Source organism: Strigops habroptila, chromosome W (assembly GCF_004027225.2).
Source record: "Strigops habroptila isolate Jane chromosome W, bStrHab1.2.pri, whole genome shotgun sequence".
NCBI classification, from domain to species: domain Eukaryota; kingdom Metazoa; phylum Chordata; class Aves; order Psittaciformes; family Psittacidae; genus Strigops; species Strigops habroptila.
In genome coordinates this window covers 26519596-26536616 of record NC_044301.2, presented here as the reverse complement: position 1 = coordinate 26536616, position 17021 = coordinate 26519596, and the positions used below count along the sequence as shown (strand labels likewise).

The 17021-nt window shown below is 46.1% G+C and overlaps 1 protein-coding gene across 5 annotated transcripts in view; it reads right to left on the bottom strand.

The window, feature by feature from the left end:
* The window catches only part of LOC115618940 (guanine nucleotide-binding protein G(o) subunit alpha), a 195765-nt gene that overhangs the window by 112619 nt on the left and 66125 nt on the right, over window positions 1-17021 (bottom strand). For 3 of the 5 annotated variants that reach the window (XM_030510912.1, XM_030510909.1, XM_030510911.1), the window contains exon 3: window positions 4996-5137. In XM_030510912.1, the coding sequence (XP_030366772.1) occupies window positions 4996-5137 (142 nt within the window). Of the gene's footprint in view, window positions 1-2753; window positions 2789-4991; window positions 5138-17021 lie in introns of all 5 variants that reach the window. The other 2 variants (XM_030510914.1, XM_030510913.1) reach the window with 2 other exon arrangements.

The following is a 17021-nucleotide window of genomic DNA, read 5'->3' as shown; positions in this document are numbered from 1 at the left end:
GCACAGCTACAGGTTGGGTGGAGAAGAGATTCAGAGCAGCCCTGCAGAGAAGGGCTTGGGGGTGCTGGTTGATGAGAAACTGAACATGAGCTGGCTTCAATGTGCGCTTGCAGCCCAGAAAGCCAACCGTATCCTGGGCTGCATCAAAAGAAGCGTGACCAGCAAGTCAAAGGAGGTGATCCGGCCCCTCTACTCTGCTCTCATGAGACCTCACTTGGAGTATTGTGTACAGTTCTGGTGTCCTCAACATAAAAAGGACACAGAACTGTTGGAGCAAGTCCAGAGGAGGGCCACGAGGATGATACGGGAGCTGGATCACCTCCCGTATGAAGACAGGCTGAGAAAGTTGGGGCTGTTCAGCCTGGAGAAGAGAAGGCTGCATGGAGACCTCCTAGCAGCCTTCCAGTACCTGAAGGGGGCCTACAAGGATGCTGGGGAGGGACTCTTCATTAGGGACTGTAGTGGTAGGACAAGGGGTAAAGGGTTCAAACTTAAACAGGGGAAGTTTAGGTTAGATATAAGGAAGAAGTTCTTTACAGTGAGGGTGGTGAGGCACTGGAATGGGTTGCCCAAGGAAGTTGTGAATGCTCCATCCCTGGCGGTGTTCAAGGCCAAGTTGGATGGAGTCTTGGGTGACATGGTTTAGTGTGCGGTGTCCCTGCCCATGGCAGAGGGGTTGGAACTAGATGATCTTAAGGTCCTTTCCAACCCTAACTCTTCTATGATTCTATGATTCTATGCCCTGTATATAAACTGGGGGGAGTTACCCGGAAGGCCCAGATCACTGCTCAGGTCAGGCTGGGTATCGGATGGCAGGTGGTGAGCAATTGTATTCTCTCCCCTTGTTATTTCCCTTATCATTATTATTATTGGTGGTGGTAGTAGTAGTTTTGTATTATACCTTAGTTACTGGACTGTTCTTATCTCAACCTGTGGGATTTATATTCTTTCGATTCTCCTCCCCATCTCTCCAGGAGTGTGGGGGGAAGAAGTTAGGGAATGAGTGAGCAGCTGCGTGGATCTGAGTTACCGGCTGGGCTTAAACCACGACAGCCAACTGCCTCAGGGGGCCATTCAATTACACTAAACTTATTTATTTTTTAATATTACTAGCCAATTTTTTAATATTACTAGCCAATATTTAAGATCTCCCAGTTCTTGAGTTACGCGCTATATACAGCATAAGGTCACCACAGACACATTTTGCTTCAATACCTGAAAAAAAAAATTCCCTATCAAAATTTTTTAATGCTTTAGCAGCTTTTTAGCTTTCCCTTTCATAGCTGAAGCAGAGACATTTCCAGACTCCCACTGGGAAAAATGTTCAATGTGAAGGTCACTGCCTGCCACCTCCAGCCCCCAAGTGCTGTACCTGTGACCCTGCCACCTCAGACACTTGTATCTGAGCCACATGACTGTTACTGGGATTCTCTGTTGAGTGATTTCTGTACAATTTCAGCCTGTTTCTGTCTGGTTTATGCTAATATGAACATGCTTTACAGCAGTTTCCATACCAGCCTGTAGTGGGATCATGGGTGTTGCATTTCCAAGCAGCTTCTGAGGTCAGCATTGACCCACCAAGGAAGAGACTTTACACTTCTTCTGGTTGGAATTTCTAAAGCTAGACTACGGAACTGGCTCTTCAAATGGAGAGATGAAAATCCATCACTTCCCTGCCCTTCCTGCTTGATCAGTTCCAAACACTTGTGCCAACTTCTGGATTCCTCACTTTACATTTCCATTTCCCATTTACTCTGCCTGTGTGCAGTGAAAGGGAATCAGTGAGGAGCTTGCTTTATTAATACATTTGCACTTTAGAGAACCATTTAATCCAGAGGCTACGTGTTATGGCCTGACTCTTTACTGCTGTTAATCTGATTATAAAGGTAAAGACTAAGCAGTGGCCTACAGGCCAGCTGGAGGGTCTTGAGTTGCCAGGCAAGACCAAGCCTCTGCCCCTCTTCCTCCATGTACCCCCTTGCTCTTGGCTAGTGGGTGATCCAGCCCTCGGGCAGTGATGGCCCTGGAGATGAGGAACACACACTAATGCTGCTCCTCCTGCATCCAGCTCCTGTCTCCTCGCTGACTGCTCCATTTTTGCCTGCCTTCTTGCAACATGTAAAGGATTTGTGACTCAGCACTTGCACAGCTTTTCTGGAGCTCCAGACTGACCTTGAGTTGTGCGTGGTGGTAACGTGCCATGATTTGGCAGGACATACGCCTGCCTCCCTGTGCTGAAGGATACAAAACAAGGACCTAGGTGCTCCCCTCAGGCCATGAACCTTCTGTGAGCCAGTGTCGTGGTTTAAGCCCAGCCGGTAACTCAGAACCACACAGCCACTCGCTCACTCTCCCCCTTCTTCCCCCCCCCTCCTGGAGGGATGGAGAGGAGAATTGAAAGAATGTAAATCCCACAGGTTGAGATAAGAACAGTCCAGTAACTAAGGTATAATACAAAGCTACTACTACTACCACCACCACCACGAATAATAATAATGATAAGGGAAACAAGAAGGGGAGAGAATATGAAACTAAAAGGGGAAAAGGAAAAGAAAACAATAAACCCAAGTGATGCACAATACAATTGCTCACCACCCGCCGACCGATACCCAGCCCGACCCGAGCAGTGATCTGGGCCTTCCAGGTGACTCCCCCCAGTTTATATACTGGGCATGATGTGCTGTGGTATGGAATACCCCTTTGTCTGGTTTGGGTCAGATGTCCTGTCTCTGCTTCCTCCTGGCTTCTTGTGCCCCTCCTCACTGGCATAGCATGAGATTGAAAAGTCCTTGATTGGGGTAAGCATTACTTAGCAACAACTAAAAACATCGGTGTGTTATCAGTGTTGTTCTCAGGTGTTCAAGGCTAGGTTGGATGGAGTCTTGGGTGACATGGTTTAGTGTGAGGTGTCCCTGCCCATGGCAGGGGGGTTGGAACTAGATGATCTTAAGGTCCTTTCCAACCCTAACTATTCTATGATTCTATGATTTTATGATTCTAATAACAAAAGTGGGGGAGCAGAAGCCATGTGCTTCTTTGTAAGATTAAAATAAATGCTATATTTCTTACTAATACCAGCAACTTTCTGTGGAGGTTGACTAAGAGAAAGGAGCAAGTGGAAGACCACGGCCTGCAAGACTTGGTTTCTTTCCCCTTCATCTACTGCTAGATGCAGGAATATTACTCCCATCTATGAAGGGAGAAGATACTCTGAATCATTCCTCCCAGACTGTTGTTTGGTTTATATTGGTTTGTTGCAGGCTTGTCTGTACACAGTCAGCATAACACCATTGTAAGAAAGGAGTAATTCCTCTAGGACTTCATACCTTAGGGGAAACTATGTTGAGGAGAACTTAATCTAACTTACTTTTTACTTTGTAAAGCATAACTCAGGATCCCTACTGCCAAAAAGCATTATTTGAAACAAGAATGTTTCACGCGACATAAGGAGAAACCTTTTCATCATGACAGCAAAGCAGTGGACCAGACTGCCCAAAGAGGCTGTACAGTCCCCATCCTTGGAAGATTTCAGACCTGATGGGATAAAGCCCTGAGAAACCCGGTTTGACCTCAGAGCTGACCTTGCTTGAGCAGAAGGATGGGCTAGACACCTCCCAAGCTCCTTTCCAGCCTCAGTTATTGTATGATCCCAGGAACACTTGGCATCTTTTCCATAGGAATAGGAACAGACACGACATTTTGTGTAGCCCAGTACTCCATCTCTCATTCCTGGCAGTCCTGATAACAGCTCTCCCCCTCCACACCCCATACTTTGCCAGGCCTTGCACTAAAACAGTGCTGAGTCTCCCTCCTCAAACTAGGACTTCAGTCATTTAAAAAAAAAAAAAGAAATTTTACATTTTAAATCTGTCTGCCACAGACTATCAGACATAGAGAATGATTTGTTTCTGTTTTCCTGAGCATAGGTTTTTAGCTTGCTGAGAGCTGAGTCACCAAGTAATCAACAGATTAATGTAGTCTGTTCGAAAGCCATCACCATTAGTTCTCGTCAAGCTCACAAGAACTCCATTATGGTATCATCTCTATGTTTGAGATGGAAACGTCTCCAGAATTTAGAGTTCTTGTGGGAAAAATCCCTAGATGCAAAGAAATCAAAATACCCCTTTGTGACTGGGAGAAATAAGGTACCTCTTCATACAGTAACACCACAGCAGGATTTTGGCATCCTTTCTAGTGAATGCTTTTATTATCAGCCCTCAGATAAGGAGTTTGGGGTATGTCATACATCTGTCATTTGATTGATAGCTACCTAAAAATAGTCGTGACTAACTCAGTGGCATATAGGACTTTGCCTTTACCAGGTCTTTAATCTGAAATTATTTTATTTCCAGTGAAACCAAGTAGTTTTACTTTCTCTGGGATGGCAGCATGCAAAAAGGGTGGTCTTGACTTCTCTAGAGCTCTGACTTTCTCTGTGTGGGCTTGGTCTGAGCCAGAAATGCAAAAAGGAAAGGCAGAGCCAGTCCAGCCCCCAAAAAAGTCAAGTTAATTCTAAAAGCTTTCCTGCATGAGCAGGCTGGTGGAAGGGATTTGAACAGCATCAAGACTTCTCCCCGAGACACCTCTCCTTGCAGCCTGTGGATGCAGCACGTGCACAGTAGACAGGACACACATTCTCCCTGTTTCCCCAAGTCTGCCAGTACCTCTCTCTAGGCTGTCCCTAGGTAACAGAATTGTTTTGTACTGGCCTGGCTAGTATCAGGGCACGAGAGATTGTGGCTGTTGTGACACGGAGGTCCCCAGGGCTACACTTCCTAGCATAGGTGTACAAATGGCATGTCATATGCAGTTGTGCCTGTGCCTCTGTTGTTTGCACAACCTGCATATGCAATAGGCATATAATGGTGATGTAGATCTTCCCCCCCTCCCTCCTTCTGCCTCCAAGGTATTCAGATTGTGCAAATGCCTCCTGTTTGTGCTCGAGTCTCCAAGTGCTCAGCTCTCTGTACCCAAGCAGTGGTGATTTTAACTTACCCGTCGCTCCTTGTCACCGTATTCGATGCCCAAGGTATCCATGGCACGTACAATCGCTGCCAGTGACTGTATAGTGTTGCTGTAGACCACTGGCTTGTACTGCTTCACATCTTCTCCAGAGAAGCCATCCTCATGGATGATCCTGAAGAAAATGCAAAGGACAAAAACCTCTTAAGAATGTCATTTCAGTGGGGGAGACATTTAAAAGAGAGCTGTGCTCTCTTGAAGAGCACATCTGCCAGCTCGATTCACTTAATTCAGTCAGCATTTCTTTTTAAACCTTTCTGGTTGTTCACCAGTCATGTGTCTGAGCCCAGTGCCTGGAATTAGCATGCCTTTTGCTCTCTCTCAAGGAGGTTTTGTGCAGGGTCGGTGCATACGGTACCTCCCTCCCAACCAAACTGCAAACACCAGAGCCCGGAGATCCTCATGTTTGCATGCTGACCGGTCACAGAATGGGGGTGCCAGGTCCTACATTACCTTCCCTGTCAAGGTCTGTGGAAATATGTTCAATGCTTACAATGACCATCAGATCAGATCTTAACCACTGAAACAAGTGATAGAAAGACACCTGGGGTGCCTTACAAAAGGAACCAGAGTTGAAATAGCCCTGAACACATGGGGACACAGGCATGAATAGGGGAAGTGACTTAGCTGTGTAGCACTTAAAAGTATTTACAACCCTTCACTCCTCCTCCCTCCTTCCCTCTACTTTAAGAACAGTGCTGGGATTTTTGCTGCCTCAAGGCATGTTATGTTATCCCCTCCCGAAGCAAGGTGGGAATGAGACCCAAATCCTGGTGGGAATGAGACCCACATCCTATCAATCAGCTCCGCACGCTGGATGCTCTGTGTGTTAGTCTCTATTAAACTCCACAAAAGGAATGATGGAACAAGTTCTTGCAGTCCTTTGCTCAGGTTGGAAGATTGACCCTATAATTTCTTCAACCCTAAGTAACTCAAGAACTAAGCAGAACTAATCCCGGTGTGTCTAGAAGACAGTTCGGATTTGCAGAGCTAATTGTGTTTGACAATAATTCTTCTCAGTGAAGGCATAAGTTATGATCCTGTCTCTTAAATACCAGCAGGGAGGATGATCTGCTTAGGCAAAATGAAGTCCTTGCTTGCTCATCCTCAGATCTCACTGGACAAGAGAAGAGTCCTTCAGTAATAGATCTGGTCACTGGTAAAGCTCTCATCCTGTCTATAACATGGGGTTTTGTTTCCTTTTTTTCTAAATCAAATGTACACCAACCAAGATCCTGGCCAGTGCTGGCACCCCCCTGGGGAGAGGCAGCACTAGCAGGAATCACAGTGAGCTTGCAATAGATACAGTGCTGGGGTAGTGGTGGAGAATGGGTCTGGATGCCAGCCCCGTGTTGTTAACAGACGACTATATGAAGAACAAGGCTGATGATTGATGATTGATAGAAACATGCTGACAAAGACATGGATCTACTTCCCCTGATGTGCAGCTCACAAAAGGTTTTCTAATACAAGTGGCCAACTCTCTGCTCTCCCCACCACAACCTTTGCTCACATGTCACTGAACACTGAGCTCCTGGGAGGAGCTGCTCCAACACTCTCCAAGTCCTGGAAAAATATGACTACAAGTAAAGATAGCCCAAGACAATTTAATTGATGTCCAGGAAATTTTTAAGCTACTGATCTGAGGAACTGGGCAGAGCCCCCTGCTCAGGTACCCCAGCTCCAGGAAGGGGGAATGGTGCTGGCGTGCTGGAAACAGCACAAGGAGCTGTTGATTTGAGAAGAGCAGGGAGGGGGGGGCTGGGTGAAAACCTTTCTGACTTAGTAAATCCGAACTTGCCAATGTGTCAAAATTTCTTCTATAGCTAGTTTTGATTTTGATGAAGAGTATGGCAATAGTAGATTTATAGTCTTTTATTTTGTGTGAATCCAGTGCTTGTGCCAAGGTTTGGAATAGCAGCATTTGAGTAAAGGGGAAGGAGGGGAGCCAGCAGAGCTGTGTGTCAGCACTGGATCTCATGGATCATTTACTGTTACTCAGATAAGTTGCAGAACTTCTGGGAAATGTGTTCTTTGTCAAAAGTTGCAGTCAAACCTGAAGAATTACGGCTGGCACAAAGCACAAGGATCTGCATCAATCCTGTTCACATTCAAGGGAGACTGTACAGCGCTGGTTCCTCCCAGCTCTGAGCATGACAGCAATGAGCTCAGCAGAGCAGGGATCCCATGGGAGGCAGGCAGGTGGTTAGCAAAAGCATCTCCAGAAATAATTCATTCTTTCTGTTTGGTTGGCTCAGGGTTGGGATTTGGAGCAGGGGGGACTGAATGTTGGTTCTGGGGCAACTAAGAGAAGGAAATGTAAGAGGGGGGTAAGAATCATAGGATTATAGAATGTTTTGAGTTGGAAGGGACCTCAAAGTTCATCTAGTTCCAACCCCTTCCCCAGGCAGGGAAAACTTCCACTAGACTAGGTTGCTCCAAGCCCCGTCCAACCTGGCCTTGAACACTACTGGGGATGGGGCAGCCACAGCTTCTCTGGGCAACCTGAGTGAAGAAAGGGGTGAGAAGAGGACAGGCATGAGGGGCAGTGTAAGAGCCACAAGAGGATGCAGCTGAAATCTGTTTGGTCAGGCCATTGACCATGCTGGTGGAGATCAGAGTGGCGTCTGCACCTCGGGCTGGCTTTGTTTCTGCCTTTCCATGCTGGTGGAGATCGGAGTGACATCTGCACCTTGGGCTGGCTTTGTTTCTGCCTTTCACTGACAGGCATTAACTAGGGTCTTGATATGGCAAAAAGAGGGCTGAAAAGTCTTCTTCAGAGTTTAAACCATCTCTGGCCTTGTGCTGTGAAGTTGTTGCCTGACATCTGACATTTTCACTTATAAACACTCTGTGTTTCTAAATACTCCCAGCCAGTAAGCTCCCTATCAAGTAACAGGGCTCTTTCTTTGTGCTGAAGGGGCAAAATTAAGTGATGGAGAGTGGCTCAGGGATCCCTCAGTGACCACACTGCTGACTGGGCAGCATGCTGACATCCTTCAAAGCACAGCCATAAAGGCATTACTTTACAAGGGGACATAAAAGAGCATGGAGAAAAACCACCCCCATTGTTGTTCTGTGAAATCTCTCTGAGAAGGCAGCCACAGCAACTGGAAGAAGCACTGTGGATGCCAGGATTGAAGTTTTACTGTAGGAAGTACCTACAGATTAATCAATCATGCAGTTAGCACACTACTTAATATGTGAGCAAGCAAATCCCCACTGACTAGTGCTGTTCCAAAGCCTGCTAGGACACACTTTTGCAGTAACACTCTGTCCTGGGTTGAGCTATAGCAGTCATTTTCCTCCTTCTTAGTAGCTGGTGCAGTGCTGTGTTTTTTAACTTTCAGCCTGGGAACAACGCTGATAACACCGATGTTTTTAGTTGTTGCTAAGTAATGTTTACTCCGACCAAGGACTTTCTCAGTCTCATGCTTTGCCAGGGAGGAGGGGAAGCCGGGAGGAAGCAGAGACAGGACACCTGACCCAAACTAGCCAAAGGGGTATTCCATACCACAGCACGTCATGCCCAGTATAGAAACCAGGGGGAGTTACCCGGAAGGCCCAGATCACTGCTCTGGTCGGGCTGGGTATAGGTCGGCGGGTGGTGAGCAATTGTATCCTCTCCCCTTGTTATTTCCCTTATCATTATTATCATTGGTGGTAGCAGTAGTGGTTTTGTATTATACCTTAGTTACTGGACTGCTCTTATCTCAACCCGTGGGAGTTACATTCTTCCGATTCTTCTCCCCATCCCTCTGGGAGCGGGGGGAGGAAGAAGGGGGGGAGTGAGAGAGTGGCTGCGTGGTTCTGAGTTACTGGCTGGGCTCAAACCACGACACACTCTGAACTGGTTTATTGTCTTATATGCTTCTAGCAAATGTTTCTCCTCTTGCTTGCCTTGGCTAGCTGATGGCTGAGCTCCTATGGCAGCTTTTTCCATAGTCCTTTGGAAATGTTCATGCTGCTGCTAACCGTTTGGGGGACACCTTTCTTCTTGCCTGCTGTTGTGCTTTACTGCCTTCAGGGCATCTAAAGCTCCAACGACACTCTTGGGAGGTATGTTGTTATGGGGCATGGCTGGAGCCAGCTTGTGTGCTGCAGGAGACAAGAAGTAGTGGGGTTTGGATACTGTAGGGAGCTGTGGCCATTAAAAATGCACAGGGTGTAGGAACTAAGAAGTGAGCAGTGCGTCAAGACTGAGAAGTCTTTAAAGGTTCAGGCAGGGTGGGCTACTTCTTAAGCAACCCACAAATTAATGGGAACAGAGGTTTTTCAGCACTAAAAATGTGAATCCTCTGTTTCTAAATGGCTTGTATTTTTCTCTGTCTCTGAAATACAAAGGGAACTGCTGCAGGCAGGTTCCTCTTTGCCATACTGGAGCCAGTTCTCTACAGGGCAAAGGAAGAAAAGGGATTTAAGAGGATCCCTGGGGGCTGTGGAGGGGGGAGACAATGCTGTAATTTTAAAAAGTGATTCTGAGCAATTTAAAAGCCATTTCATTCACCAAATGCCTAATGAAACAGTGAGAGACAACTGAAGCAACCTGATTGTCTAATGCACCTATGAATGTCAGCTGCTAACAGCAAACTCCATATGCTTGCACATTATATTGTCATACTCATTTTGGAATGGCATTAACAGACAGGCATTTGCTGGGAAAAATGATTCCACTGCAGATCAGATCTTCTGCTGTCCCCCAGCAAGTCATTAATCCTGAAGAAGTGCCCAGTGCGCCTCAGCGATTATTGCTTAATTACAAAATAAATGAAATACATGGAAACAGGGGGTGCATTCTGTGTAGCAGCTTGCTTTGGCTTCCATTCAACACAGCACTTACATGCCTTCAGCCTCTCACTACAAAATGAATGTATTCAAAAGGCAAAGCCAAAGATAATGTTGCCGTATGTCCCTGCTGACAGCACTGCCCCAGCAGTCAAGTGGCAGCTCTGAACAAAGCACATGACAGCTCCACCATGGTGGGGCTGGATCTCAGCTTGGGGCTGATCCAAGCAAGAAGCCAGTTTGCCTAGGTCACTCCTGGTGGGAATACTTGTCCATCTATCCCGAAAACCTCCTGGAGCAGAGGCTAGTTTCCCCCCTCCCTGCTCCAGTCTATTCTGGCACTTTCCTTGTAGCCCTTCCAACCTAAGCCAGGTTTAGTAAATGCAATGACTCTTCCCTACACCTTCTCCAACTGGGTCTTCCTCCTTCTTGAGGCACAGTGCCCCAGACTAGACCTAGTCCTCACTCCTCTAACCTGACAAGACCATTTTAAGCTGTAAAGCTTATCCTCCCATGTGCTGAAGCACTTCTACCGGCTCCACATCACTGCCAGATGTAATTATGTCTTTTCATCCATTTTTCATTGATGAAAATTTTGAAGAAAATCAACCCAGACCCCTGCAGAGTCCTGGTTGACAGAGCCCTCTGCTCTCACCATGAGCCACCGGTAACTGTATTCTTTGGGAATGAGATGTGCTACTCATCCATTTTTGTGTAAGATCTGACGTAGTTTCATCTACAGTTTTTTCAGGTCACTTTATGACAGTCATGTGGGACCATGTCAAACCCTTCCCAAAATTTAGATATGGCACCAACTATTCCTCTCCTACATCTGCTGAGAAACCAAATGAGATCAGTTTAACATGTCTCATTTTTGTATAATACATGCTGGATGTCACTCATCTCCCTTTTTATCTCCTAGGTGCTTACAGATTGTTTGATGGATAGTTCAATTCTCTTGAAGCTTCTAGAAGTTGACTGGTCTATAATTCTTACTGCTCTTTTCTCCCTCTATATTTATACACCATGTTTACATTTTTTCCTTGTCTTCTGGTACCACACCTGCCCTCCAAGAGCTCTCAAGAAGTGTTTGCATTTCTGAGATGGCACCAGCAGAGCCTTGAAGTATGGAATAAGAAGTTCCTTAAACACAGCTGGTCTGAAGACATTTAATCTTACACAACTTGCCCTTCTTGTGCCAGAGGGAGAGAGATGGAAGTGCTCAGCAGTGGAGCCTGTTGTGGACATTCCTTCTCCCCCTCTTCCTTCCAGCTCTCAGTATCCTTGATCCCTTTCACAGCTCTGCATGCAGGTTCTCCCTTCCTGACTGACACAGCCCTGCCTTGTCTCCTGCACTTCGTCACCACTCCAAAACCTCAAGCCAATGCCTCTGAAATGTTTCCTGCTAAATTCAGGAAACATTGTGGCTTCAAACTGTCTCCATCACCATAAAAGACATACGTAGAGACTTCCAATTGCCTACCAGGGAAAATAAATCCCATACTGTTTCTGTTTTACCTAAGATGATTTACTTTCAATCAGCAATATGTTTCCAGATGAATGAAGTTTTCCCATATCAATGCACATCCCTAAAATTACAGCAATTTGCTTGAATAAATCCAGGTAGGAAATCACCAGGGGATTATTACACTCAAAGTGTAGCACGAGCCAATACCTTGAAAATGACTGGTCCAGTTCCTATAAGAGCTTCTCACTTTCATCTGGACAAATTAAGGACTTCAAGGTCATTGTACTCGGGGCTCTAGGATGCTGCCCTGGGTTTGGTGGCAGTGGTACCCTGCACAGCACCCACAGCTCTGTTTCCACCTGGATGGTCATGTGCTACTCTGCAGCATCTCCTTCCATGTTAGTAAAGCTTAGACCTCCTGAGTGCTCTGTATGGGGAGTTTCTGAAGTCCACATGGACAACGTGGCAGAGAAAACCTCCCAGCCGATGCAAAGAGCACGAGATGCTACAGGGTGTAAGTGCTGCTTGTAACTGCAGATCACTTGGGCCATGGCAGAAGGGAAGTGGCATGGAATGGACAACTGAGCATCCGCCCACCAAGGTATTTTTGCTCGGGCTATTGAGAACCCCATTCATTCATGAACATTTAGGGTACAGACTGATCCAAGGTGGATTTTATGTGAAAGCTTCAAATACACATACAAGTTTATTCTTGCTTGGCAAACTTTTCTGATTTTTTTTTCCTTTCTCCTCTTTTTCTTTCAAAAATAATCTTTTCTGTTTCATACCAGAATCAAGCAAGTTATTCTGGTGAGGTGGCACAGAGCTTGAACAAAAAAAAAACAAACCAAAAAAAACCCCTTAATTTTGAAGAAGACTCTAAACTTTGTTTCCAAATGGGGAAAAATAATTATGCAAAAATCTGACTTTAATGTGTAGGGAAGGGAAGGGGTTGATCAAATGTTGATGGAAAATCTTCTGCTAGAGGTAATCAGTTAGTTACTTCTAAATTTGTTTTTACCTAGATATGAGGTTTAAAATCTGTTTAGAGTGGAGTTATGAAGCTAAATTCCAGTGATACTCTTCTCACTCATTTAATAGCCTGAAATGTGATTAAAAACTCCTGGATTATGTTAAACTAAATCAACAAAGATACCCATGACCTGATGTTTCAGAGACTGCAAAGGCACAGTCCAGACCTCCGTGACAGGATGCAAATCTCTCCAAACTCTCATTCTTCTTCCCCTCTGGCTCTGCTTGAACAACACGTTGTACATTCATTGAGTTCTACATCAATGCTTAAATATGTCTTTGGGCTGTCTTGAGGGGTGATCCCCACTTTGGTTGCACACTGTAGTTGAGAGATGATTTCCTGGCCTGCATGCTCAGTTCCATGTGTCCTCCATCAGCCTGGGGTATTGGTTTGGTTTTTGTACCCTGCATTTGGGATGCACCAATGACCCTTCCCATCTTTGCCCTGTAAGGACTGTTTCAGAATTTACATTTTCTAACAGGAAGCAGCAGAGTGAAATACTCTGGGTTTAAGTGTGTGTATAAAACAAGTTTAAGAGTGTAAACACTCTACTGCATCCTGCAAGTAATTCGTTACTGTTGATAAATGAAAGACACTGGTTCTGATATTTCAAAAGAAGACAAGGCAGACCAGGCAGAGCAAATACAGCTATTGTTCCTGTACTCCACCCAAACTCAATAGGGATATAGTCATCCTTTGAAATGTAACACCACAAAGTAAGGAACATGAAGCATCCTGTGGCTTACCTGTGACAATAAGTATCAACCACACCAAGCCTAATTGTGCACAGTCAATCATACCAGTGGTTTTACTCACCCAAGTCACCCTAATGATAGGGGATGGTGCTGTACAGGTGCAGTCAGGGAAAAAAAAACCATCACACTTGCTGATACAGAAGCCAAAAATAGACCCCCTTTCTTGCTGCCCCAAATCAGTTTCTTATGCTCCTGCCCTGAGCTCAGCTGTAGAAGTTATTTTTATCTTAGTAGCTGATGCAGTGCTGTGTTTTTGACTTTTAGCCTGGGAACAATGCTGATAACACACCAATGTTATTAGTTGTTGCTAAGTAATGTTTAGTTCCAACCCCCCTGCCATGGGCACGGACATCTCGCACTAAAACATATCACCCAAGACTCCATCCAACCTAGCCTGGAACACCTTAGAAAAATGCTGATAACACACCAATGTTTTTAGGTTTTGCTAAGTAATGCTTACTCTGATCAAGGACTTTTTAGTCTCATGCTCTGCCAGGGAGGAGGGACACGGGAAGCCAGGAGGAAGCAGAGACAGGACACCTGACCCAAACCAGCCAAAGGGGTATTCCATACCACAGCACATCATGCCCAGTATAGAAACTGGGAGTTAGCCGGAGGGCCCAGATCACTGCTCAGGTTGGGCTGGGTATCGGTTGGCGGGTGGTGAGCAATTGCATTGTGCATCACTTGTGTTTATTGCTTTCTTTTCCTTTTCCCCTTTCAGTTTTATATTCTCTCCCCTTGTTATTTCCCTTATCATTATTATTATTGGTGGTGGTAGTAGTGGTTTTATATGGTACCTTAGTTACTGGACTGCTCTTATCCCAACCCATGGGAGTTGTTACATTCTTTTGATTCTCCTCCCCATCCCTCCGGGAGCAGGGGGAGGAAGAAAGAGGGGAGTGAGCGAGCAGCTGCGTGGTTCCAAGTTACCGGCTGGTCTTAAACCACGACAGTTCTTTTTGGCACACAACATGGGGCACAAAGGGTTGAGATAATGACAGATCTGACCGGAGTGTGTCTAATCATATTTGTGATAAGCATTCATTGTTTCAGATTAATAGTCACTCATCACATTGTTGATTTATTTGCTCTCAGAGTTGTTGTGCTTGGTCTCAGATTTTCAGCATGTTGTACCTTACTTACAGCCAGTATTTGCTGTTTTAGTGTTTATCGACTGGGGGGCCTGGGCTAAGGTTACCGTTTCTCTGTACTTCATGTTAATTACTTGCAATACCACAAAATCATTGATCGTGAAACTGGTCTGGCATGCATTCTCAGCATGGTCATCACCGCTATACTTTGGGAGGCATATAATGGAATTTTTTAGCAATTACACATCTTTTTTTTCCTCCTCGGGGGGTCAACCTATGAAGGAGGCATTCCCTTACACCCCCTGCTCCTCCACCAGGCTCTTTACAGCAGTATTTCAGAATTCTAAAGGTTTTGGATGGCCTTTGACTAACCTTCAAACCTGCCTGCTGCTTTTGCTGGGGATCAGCATGTTGCCACACATACATACAGCATGTGTTTTACCCATGGCCATACCACCTTGAGAATGCCCTATTTCATCTGATCTTGAAAGTTAAGCAGGTTCGGGCTCGGGTCTTGTCTAGGGTTAAACGATGATAGAGGAGGACCACCAAGAGATTTTCCCTGAGGCTGGACAGTCATGAATGGCAAGATGTGTGGTATTGTATGGGCAAGCACCAGGGCCATTGGGCCTCTCCAGTGCTTTGGAACTTCACCCCTGAAAAAGTGCAAAATCCAGAAAAACTAATAAAACACTTAAATGAGGTGTGCTGTCATTCTGGCAATACCAGAGAGGGACAACTTGCTGCAACGTGCTGGAGCTTGGCCTATGCCTACAGTACGACTCTGGAAAAAGATGTCTTTGGATCTGATGGCAAAGCAGCAGACAATGCAGCTGCTCAACCCCCAAGCACATCAGCTACACCAATCCCAAAAACAGACACTGCAGCCACTCCAACCACAGTGAAAGACACTGCAGCTGCTCCAACCCCAGTGACAGACACTGCAGCTACTCCAACAACAGTGAAAGACACTGCAACTGCTCCAAAGGTCCAATCCATGCCAATATTGGTTGCTCCTATAAGCAAGGGGAAAAGCAAATTAGAGTCACAAAGACCCGCTCGTGCAGTGAAGATGAAGACCCAATGCACTTACTACAGGGGATGGCATCTGAACAAGAGTTAATAGAGGAATCAGAGGAAGAGGAAGAGGTAACTTCTCGATCCTAGACCTCGACTGAGCTGTGGAATATGCGAAAATATTTCAGCCATCTTCCAGGGGAGCACATTGTCACCTGGTTGCTCCAATGCTGGGACGATGGGGCAGACTAATCACGAACTAGAAGGTAGGGAAGCCAAGCAGCTGGGATCACTTGCTAGGGAAGGAGGAATTGACAAAGCGATTGCAAAAGAGGAACGAGCCCTCAGCCTTTGGAGGTGGCTTTTGACAGCTATGAAGGAAAGGTATCCCCACAAGGACAATGTTATGTGTTGCTCAGCCAAGTGGAACACAATGAGAGAGGCATCCAGTCCCTGAGGGAATCAGTCATTCCAGACATGATCTATCATATGCCAGATGCTGGGAATGCACCCATAGACCCAGATGAAGTTGAATGTACATGACCCATGTGGCGGAAGTTTACACGGAGTACACCATCATCATATGCCCACTCATTGGCATCAGTGACCTGGACTGAGGAAGCACCACCAATAGCGGATGAAGAGACTCGTCAACTCCGAGATTTCGAAGATGATCTCACCCCTTCCATTGTTTCAGCTGTGGAAAAACTCCTGACACAGGAGTTCAAACAACTGAGAGATGATCTATCCGATCTATCCAGCTCCCCACCTGTACCAACCCACGTCTCAGCTATTAACAGAAGGCGCCCTACTGCTCGAGAGGGAAGATAGAGGAAGTACACACCACAGACCACCCTATGGTTTTATCTGTGGGACCACGGAGGAGACATGAGAAAGTGGGATGGGAAACCTACCTCAGATCTGGAGGAATGGGTATGTGAACTGCAAAGAAAAGCAGCAGTCAGTGGGGATCCTCCCAAGAAAGTTGCTGCTCCAGTCTCTGGTGAGCAGTTTCCCAGATGGAGTGGAAGAGCTGATTTTACTCCAGCTCCTATGATTAGGAATGCTAATCCCCTTATGCAAGACGTAAGTGGAGAATCTTATGATCACCATTAGAGATGCCCTGCCTCCAGCCAGGTGGAGGAGAGGGACAATCGGGTTTACTGGACTGTGTGGATCAGATGGCCTGGCACATCAGTCCCACAGAAGTATAAGGCTCTAGTAGATACCGGTGCACAGTGTACCCTGATGCCATCAAGCTATTAAGGGGTAGAACCAATTTGTATTTCTGGAGTGACAGGAGGATCCCAAGAGCTGACTGTACTGGAGGCTGAAATCAGCCTGACTGGGAGGAAGTGGCAAAAGCACCCCATGGTGACTGGTCCAGGGGATCCATGCATCCTTGGCATAGACTATTTCAGGAGAGGGTACTTCAAAGACCCAAAAGGGTATAGATGGGCTTTTGGTATAGCTGCCTTGGAGATGGAGGAAATTAAGCAGCTGTCCACCTTGCCCGGTCTCTCAGAGGATCCTCCTGTTGTGGGATTGCTGAAGGTCGAAGAACAACAAGTGCCAATCGCGACCACAACAGTGCACCGGTGGCAATACTGCACCAACCGAGACTCCTTGATTCCCATCCATAAGCTGATCCGTAGACTGGAGAGCCAAGGAGTGATCAGCAGGACCCGCTCACCCTTTAATAGCCCCATATGGCCAGTGTGAAAGTCTCATGGAGAGTGGAGACTAACAGCAGCAGAAGTCATACCACCATTGAGTGCTACTATACCGGACATGCTAGAACTTCAAAATGAACTGGAGTCAAAGGCAGCCAAGTGGGATGCCACAAA